Source organism: Myxine glutinosa, chromosome 5, assembly GCF_964187855.1.
Source record: "Myxine glutinosa chromosome 5, kmMyxGlut1.1, whole genome shotgun sequence".
NCBI lineage: Eukaryota > Metazoa > Chordata > Myxini > Myxiniformes > Myxinidae > Myxine > Myxine glutinosa.
The window spans coordinates 73580149-73588980 of NC_136265.1; the positions used below are offsets into that span (position 1 = coordinate 73580149).

The 8832-nt window shown below is 46.3% G+C and overlaps 1 protein-coding gene across 1 annotated transcript; it reads right to left on the reverse strand.

Annotated features, from left to right (window-relative positions):
• Positions 1 to 545: 545 nt before the first annotated feature.
• Positions 546 to 4275, reverse strand: LOC137417862 (perilipin-3-like). Its single transcript, XM_068103794.2, has 5 exons — positions 4146 to 4275; positions 2092 to 2287; positions 1786 to 1868; positions 1374 to 1591; positions 546 to 967 (listed from the first exon to the last, which is right to left on the reverse strand). The coding sequence occupies exons 1-4, from the start codon at positions 4176 to 4178 to the stop codon at positions 1379 to 1381; spliced, it is 525 nt and encodes a 174-aa protein (XP_067959895.2). The 5' UTR covers positions 4179 to 4275; the 3' UTR covers positions 546 to 967; positions 1374 to 1378.
• Positions 4276 to 8832: the final 4557 nt, after the last annotated feature.

Here is an 8832-nt window from a genome sequence, read left to right on the forward strand (position 1 = left end):
GTTTTAATTAAAAAAAATAAAAATTAAGCCATCCGAGAGAATGACGCGACTCGCGTCATAAATACATAAATGCAAATTTTAATACATAAATGCATTTGCATAAATGTAAATAAACAAATGCAAATTTCACATGTGGAAAAAGTAAGTACACCCTTGGCTCTAATAGGTGGTATTGCCCCCTTTGGCAGAAACAACCTCAAGTAGGCGTTTCTTATAACTGTCTACCAGCCTCCGACATCGACTGGGAGAAATTTTTGCCCACTCCTCCATGCAGAATTCTTTCAGCTGTGCGATGTTTGAGAGGTTTCTTGCATGCACAGCTCGTTTCAAATCCCCCAACATCTCTTTGAAAAAAAAAGAAGCACACGCAAAAGCAACCTGATGGGTTTGTGTGGAAGAGAAATTATATTGAAAAAAAATATATATATTCAGGCTTAAAATGATAGGTACTACATGACCAGTTGGAAGACCCTGTGGTCCAAATGAGATTACATCCTTGACAGGAATGAATCAACGAATCAAAACAAATTCAGAGCAATAATTTTATTTCCACCACTGGACAAACCAGGAAATGCAATCAATTCAATGTGAAGCTGAAAAAACATTTACAAAATGTGAAATCACGTGCGGACATTCAACACTTATTTGCTTTGTTTACCCTGAGGCTTCGTACCGGTTGAGGATTTACAAACATCACAGGAGCGATCGGAATCGTGGTCCTGGTGCTTCGCCTCGACCTCCTGGTTTAACCGAGTTTTCTGCATAATGGAGTCGAACCCCGTTTTTAAAGATTCGACAACACCGGTTAAACGGACACGACCGCTCTCTGCAACAACCTGGATCCCGGCAGAACTCTTCCTGAACACCTCTCGCCCGGTCTTGCTCGACACAGCAACGAGTCGCCGGTAAAGGTCAAGGGACGAGGAGCTTGGTACGACAACCTTCTCTTCATCAGGAGTTTCACCTTCTGCAGGAAGCACAGGTATTAGTTTGTATATATAAATATAAAAATAACCACCTTTAGAGGCCATTTTTCCCCACAAAGTGGGGGTTGGCGTTTTTCGGGGACCGTGGTTGTTTTTTTGGGCCCCTTTTTTGAAGCAATGTTTTACGGCCGGATGCCCTTCCTGACGCCAACCCTTTTTGCCACCTTTAACGACAAACAGGGAATTACCAGTGAACTGGTACTCAATTAGCTGACCTCGGAAGGATGACAGGCTGAGTCAACCCCCCTGGCGTTAATTCAGCGATCGACCGGGATTGGAACCCAGGATCCTCGGATCCTAAGCCGGCACCCTAGCCCAACACCAGGGCTTAGGTATTAGTTTGTATACAAACACAAAAACAATCACGTCCACTCGGCACCAACTGACCTGGCTTATCTTGTGGCAGGTATCGATCCACCTGAGAAATCAATGAATCTGCACCCGACAAAACCACCTGTCCAAACTTGGTTTTCAGTAGCGAGTCTGCACCGTCCAACACGACCTGCTTGGATCTCAAAACCCACTCCGACCTGGGACTTGGACCAATCCAGAAATGTTTCCAAACGTTTTTGTGCAATTTGCAAATTCTTCGTTACATCAAGTACCTGGAAACAAGGAAATATAAACCAATCACCGGACAATATTTATTTTTAATTACTGCATCAGGTCACAGCAGGTGCGTTTGGAAAGGTAAAGTCAAAAACAACTTGATTCTTATTTCTCCAGTTCCAAAGAGCCAGATGTCCCCACACTAAATTACATTCACAGGAAGATTCAGAATCACCTCCATTGTCCATACCTTGTTGGCAGGTTGATGCAAGATCGGGACCTTCTCCTCCACAAGATCCAGACCCCGGCATGCGAGCTCGTCCACAAACTTAACTGGAGGAAATAAAAGGTGGAAAACTCAAAGATCATGGATATTGATGAATCATAGTGAAACAGAAAAAGGGAAATTTCAAAAACGACCCAGAACAACCTCCATCCTTCTCCAGAATCGATCACAATACAAAACTTTCCATTAAAATGAAGAAAGTTCCACAAGTTTCGAGTTGAAATAAACAGAAGTTCAGACATCACATCCGATCTGCATGGAATCACTCACTCTGCGGATGAAGAATGCTGGTGATTGGTTCGATCCCACTGGAGGTGATCACAGCTACCCCCGTAACGCCTCGTTCCACCATGTTACCAAAAGAGAGAAGAACAGGCCTCGACTCCTTCCCACACTTGTAGGCCTGAACCAAGTCATCCGCAACAGAACTGAACAGCGGTAGTGAATACAATCTCTGAAATACATTCTGTGGACAAGAACAGAAAGTTACAATGAGAGGACGTCTCACATTCCGAAACTTCATGGGATTGGCTGGTTGAGGTTTTCATGAGAACAGATGGATGCGGTTAGAGGTGGGGGGGGGGGGGGGGGCGATCAAGGTTAAATCCACTAACCAAATCACTGCTTAAATTGACATGCGTCGAACAGTTTTTTCCAGAGCAAAGGTGACTAGGTTATAGTGTAGCAGCATAGCAAACCTGTTGTGCATTTTGTGATACAAGCACCAAATTTGGCACACTAGTAGACTATCATATTATGAAAAGATCTGGATATTGGGCCATCTCAGATTCAGAGATTTGATTTTTGCAAGATTTCGATTCGATTGGGATCGAAGAGAACACCTTCTTCGTCTTCTGTACAGTGAAGTTGCCAGCCCTGAATTCTCTGGCTACATCTGGGTGCTTCATTGGGAGTGCAACCGTGTCCCTCAGGTGAACAGGGACCCACCTGGCATAGTGTGTGTGGTCTAAGGCATGGAACCATGGGACCAGTTCCGTCAGGGCATCAAGGTACGTCTTGAATGAAGCCTGCCGCAGAAAACGCACGTAGACCAGTACCAACATCTCTAGTTCCAGCACAGTTGCCCAGTACTGAAAGTTGGGAATGTCTTCTCCTCTCTGGTGACACCGGTCTTCGAACTCAGGCAGGTCTTCTGCATCATCAGCATATGTCATACAGTGGCGTTCATACGCACGGTGTGGCAGGATGTGCAGTGCCGCTGCAGTGATTTGATGAGCTCTTCCTGTGCGGGTGACGTGGGCAGCTCGTAGGAAGGAGTCGGCCGTCCCTGGCGTTGCAATCTCAGCTTGCAAAATCTGCAAATCTTGCAAAAATCAAATCTCTGAATCTGAGATGGCCCAATATCCAGATCTTTTCATAATATGATAGTCTACTAGTGTGCCAAATTTGGTGCTTGTATCACAAAATGCACAATGCTTTTGAATATTTGGGCTAAGCCACCCCACTATTACCAGTTAAACAAGAACAGTTGACAATGGACCACAAACTTGTTACATCAAATTCATTCCAAAATAATCTGACTCATTCTTTATAAACGAACAATGTCAATCACAAGTCCGACATCAAAACTTGGCATGACAGATTTTACATTAGAAAATAGTTCCACACTTTATATGTACCAGCAACGGTACCCACCCTATGGCGGGGCTTCAATTGGGAGGCCCAAATGGAAAGGCAAAATATCAGAAATTGAAGGCTTTGTTTATTTTAAACGATTCATATGAATATCCGTTGAATCATATCGCACGCAAATCAAAATCTAAACAGTACATGGCGCCCATTTTGAAAAAAGATAGAATTCTGCAAAACGGAAGCGGCCGCTACACGTCTCTCTCAGTCGTTCTGCACACGCTGCCGTGTTCCTTCGGAGCTGCACGTTTATATAAACAGTTCAAGTCGATCTACTCTCTCCTGGTACGTAGAATAAACTATTTGTGGAATTTCAACAAAAGCCACATCACTGTTCCATCGTGTTTGGAAAACCTGGAAAAACAATAGCCGATAGCCTATTTTACTCCCAGGGGTCCCAGGAATACCCACCCAAAATATCGTTGCAATCGGTTCAGCCGTTTTTGCGGTACCTTCGAACGGACGGACACGGTGAATTATAGTAAGATTAAGTGAGAAATGAGAAAACAAACTTCAAACTCACCCCCGTCCGTCCGTTTCCCTCCAGACAAACACTCGCACCATCCCACCCCACTCCAAACTTCCACATTCCCACCCATACGTCCATCCCCACTAATAACTCATTCACCTGGAACTCGGCCCGACATGTTCACCTGAAGAACCAAAGAACTCACCTTGGTACCGACGCTCTGAATCTGGACGGCCATTTCGTTCAAAACAAGAAACGATTCACGGGGAGAGAACCGAGCGAGATCAAGACAAGAGCACTGAATCAATCTGAGCACCACCAGGTAGCCAACCCAAACCAGGCACAGACAAGGGAATGTATGAAGGAACAAACAAATTTCTCACCTTTTTATACAATAAACAGGAACACCTGCTCCTCTGACGTCACACCGGTACACGACTCCAATTATAATGTTGTAATTATAACGGACGAGACCGAATGCATTAACCCCATTTTCGGACTAAGTCCAACGGGGGCAAATAAAATACTTCAAATGGAAATCGATCCGCCATCGCCAAAAATGGCAGGGACAAGATTGTTAAAAATGGACCCAGGTTGCTCCTGTTTAAAATCATTGGAGAGGCGGGGGATGGTGTGTCTGATCTTCCGGTCATTGTTGGTCATAGAAACCAGAAGCATCATAGACTGTGCAAGGCGGGCCGAAACTTTTTAAAAGCGAGCGGGAGATCCGTATAGTTTTATGGATCTCCCATAGGCTTCTTATTGTTATGTTTAGGTTTTCTTTTCAATACAGGTATGTTCAGGTGCGTGGCGTGTATAGAGTATCGCGGCTCTGAAAACACCGTATAAAAATGTAATAGAAGAAGAAGAAGAACATTGAAAATTTAGCTATTACCTTTGGTCGGGGAAAAATACAACTTCTTTTTTTCTGACATTTTTGTTCATGGCGGATTAGTTACCATTATTTGTCATGGAGACGTGACGTCATCGAGTGGAAAAAAATGACGTGACCATTCCGATATTCATATTGACCAAATACCGAAACATTCTTAGGTTCAGAATTTAGATGACACATGACAGAATTTTTATAAATCATTGATAGTAATTGTCAAAAATTAAATGTCTATTAAAACTTTATCACAAATTTATATATAGATTAAAACTTGAACGAAAAATTATATATAGATTAAAACTTTAATACTGTGGCGGACACAAAAGCCCACTGGCGTGGTGACATCATTCCACGCACCAAGTGGGCGGTGGCCACGCCCGAGGGGTAGGCGTGGCCTCATGATATACACCGGGCGACCAGCCCGGAGGAGTTCAGTGTTACAGTGTAGTCTTACAATAAAGGCGTTTATATTGTAACGATTTTGAGAAGTGTGTAACGGTTTTTTGAGAAGTGTAACAATTTTGGAGGAAGTGTAACGAATGTGAAAACGTTACAATGTGAACGTTACAAACGTACGGTAGGTACCACCCTGTTAATGTAAATAATGGTCGCAGTCAGCGTCCTAGTTAATTGCATGGAATATACACGCAGGTCACGATATATCTTTTAAATAGTGTATTTCCTTATTCCATGTAGGCTAAGTATGTGTTTTCCCACTAGATTGACTTTGCATTGTATCAAACAAAATAAGCGTAGGCCCTTCCAATTTCCCCAAAACCTCCCTTCCATTTGCCTTCCGCATTTTGGTCGGTTTTTCTCTTCAACCACCATTGGCCACGAGGTAAGGTTGGAGAAGAAAGGCGTGTCTCCACCTCGTCAGAAGAGGGAAGGAGTGAACCGGCCCTAACAGCCAATCAACACCGCGGTGAGTGACCCGGTAGGCGTGCCCTCGGAGTCGGCGGCTTGATTTCGCCCGAGGTGATAAAAGCGCCTGCAGGGGACTGCTTTGAGAGATGAGCTGGAGCCTGGAGATGACCCTGGGAGAGGAGCAAAGAGGCTGCACCAAAGAGAGGCGGTGAGATGCGAAACGCTCCAAGCCAAAGAGGAGAGGTACTCGGAAAGGAAACCAGCTTTGGAGAGACGCGCTGAAAGGAGGGAGACGGCTCCACCAGGAAGAAGAGGAGCAGGTGTGCCGAGCCAGCGCGTGACGTCTACAGCAGCGGATACGCGACGGAGGATTTTCCCGCCAAAAACGCGAGGAATTGAGAGCTGCTACCTCCGGCCTGGCCTCCCTCGCCAGCAATCTACCTCAAGCCCTACCTGCCTGCAATATCCCCCCGTGTAAGTGTGAACGTCGTCTGTCCTACTCGTTGTCTTGGGGTTAAGTAAAAATGAATAGGGTAAGTTAAGGATTCGCTGTGTCACTGTTTCTTCCATCCTTTGCTTGTGTGCGTATAATAAATCTGTTCTTCCTCCGTATTCTTCTTCTTCTTTTTCATTCTCTTGCGATCGCTTTAGAGATTTCCCGATTGAATATCCGTGGGGCGATCTGGCCAACGTCGGGTGAAATCGGGTTTTAATCGGGGAGTAACTGTTCGGACGCGGTTAAATACACCACCGCTCGGTCAATATAACATCTAAAAGCCGCGTCTGTAACAATTGGTGTCGAGGAGTTGGATTCGAACCTGGGACTAAATTTGTTAGGCCCAAATTTTGGAACACCAATTGTACTATTAGAGTAACAATTGGTGTCGAGGAGGGAGATCGGACCCGAAATCGGACCCGAAGCGCGCTTAACGCGCTCAAAATTACAAGCTGCCGAAATTTATTTTGTTTTATAAAGCAAAACCCGAATTTGGAGATCGCGCCATGGACAATCAAGGCGATCGGATGTCGGTGGGAGAGATAGACAGGGTGGAATCGACCCAGGACCTCGGGGAAATGTATGTGGAGGAAAGGGAGGAGGAGAAAAATGGCAATGTGGTTGCGGAGGTTTCAGACGCACAAAATGGCGCCCTCGCGCACGTGGTTGAGGGGGCCACGGTCGCGGAACCAATGAGCGCGACCCAAATGCAAGCCTTCATGACCCAATTCATGGTGGAAATGCAGAAAAATAACGATAGTGAGAAAATGGAAAGCAGAAAAATGGGGGCCCTTATGGACAGGCTAGAAGCCAAAATGGGACAAATGGGGAACCGGATGGATGCTCAGGGTGAGCGATTGGAGGGCCAAATGGGGGTAATGGGAAACCAAATGGGGGTAATGAGGGACGAAGCGAGGGGTACCGGTGAGGAGTTGGACAAGAAATTTGGGAAGTTCGACAAAAATTTTGAGGGGTTAGACAACGGGATAAAAGAGGTAAAGAATGGGTTAACGGGGGTGGAAAACAGAATGGCTGCCCAGGAGAATCAGTTAGAGGGGGTGAGAAATGGGTTAATGGGGGTAGAAAACAGAATGGCCGCTCAAGAAAATCAAATGGAAGGGATGCAAAAGGGGTTAGAGGGGGTAGAAAATAGAATGGCTGCCCAGGAGAATCAGATAGAGGGAGTGAAAAGTGGGTTAGAGGGGTTAGAAAACAGTATGGAAGGCAAATTGAGGGACATGAGGGACCAAGCGGAAAGGGAAGTTAACCAAATGGGGCAGCAGATAGAGGGGGTCAGAATGGGGGTAGAAACCAAACTGGATGCTCACAGGGAGGAAATGGAGCAGATGAGGGTGGCATCTGGGCAGGAGATGCAAGTGATGGGAGAGGAGATCAGAAGAGGGGTAAGTGAGGAGGTTTCGGGGCTGCGCGAGGAGGTAAAGCGAGGCGAAAAGCGTATAGAGAAAGAGGTGAGAAATAATACGGCAAAGTTACAGGGGGGAATAGAAGATCTGACGAAAGGAGTAGAACAGCTGACAGAGGGACAAACTAAGTTAGTGGAGCAGGTTCAAAAGAACACTGCGGTACTAGGAGGGTTAAAGGCGACACAAAAAGAAATTAAAAACGAATTAATAGCGACGCAGAGGCAATGTCAGATGGTACGGGAGGAACTGACAATGAGGGTGGAAGAGGTGACAGAAGCAATGGAGACGAAGGACCGGGAGGTAAGGACGCACGTAGAAACGGTCACGGTAGCCTTAGAGGACGAACTTGAGGAGACGCACCGAGAAATAAAAGAGGTTAAACAAAAATTAGAGGAAGTGGGAGAAGAGGTGAGTGAAATTAAGAAGGGACGGACAGAAACTAAGAGGGAGATAAAGGAGGAAGTCATGGAATATGTACAAGGTCTGTGTTCAAATCATGATGTGATGCTCACTAACCAAATAAAAAGTTTGCAGGTGGCAGAGGAGGTGAGACGAAGTACGGAGGTGAGTGGCAATGTATATGATGTGAGGAAAGCTTCAGTCGGCTTGGGGATTGGTTTGGATCCGGGTGTTCGTGAGAGGCCGTTGGTGAAGTGTGCGACAGGTCTGGTGTGCGAAAAAAGAGGTGTGCGAGAATGTCCGACCATGGGGTGTGTGAGGAAAAAGTGCACGCCGAGGAGTGAGTGTGCCGTCAAGAGTGAGTTGGTCGAAGCGCGTGTGCGAGGGAGCACAGGGAAGCGCGGTGTGGTGAGTGTTACGGAGGAAGTAACGAAAAAGTGTGCGCGGGAGGACGCGCGAGAAAGGTGTGTAACGGACGGGTGCATGAGGAAAGAGTGTGCTGTCGAGAGTAAGGGTGAGTGCGCGACCGAGAGTGGAGGTGAGAGTAGTGAGAGTGAAACGGAGCGTGAGTTGGTTGTGACAGGTGAGCGAGGATGTACACCTGGAATGGAAGGAAGCACACCTGGGATGGTAGAGCGTGTGTGGGAAGGCACATTTGAGTTGGTAGTGAGGCACGTGGATGGGTGTGCGAATGAGAGCACACCTGTGATTGTCACAGAGGAAGTGACCGAGGAGGGGGCGCGAAGAGGTGTGTTAGTGAGGTGTGCGAGCGACGAATGTGTGCCAAAGTGTTCGGTGGTCAGGTGTGTGACCA

Coding starts and splice junctions, on each gene's coding strand:
- LOC137417862 (XM_068103794.2), bottom strand. CDS start 4,178: ATGGCCGTCCAGATTCAGAGCGTCGGTACCAAG. Junction 2,288..4,145: donor TTCAGAGCGTCGGTACCAAG/GTGAGTTCTTTG, acceptor TCTTGTCCACAG/AATGTATTTCAGAGATTGTA. Junction 1,592..1,785: donor TGCATCAACCTGCCAACAAG/GTATGGACAATG, acceptor CCTTGTTTCCAG/GTACTTGATGTAACGAAGAA.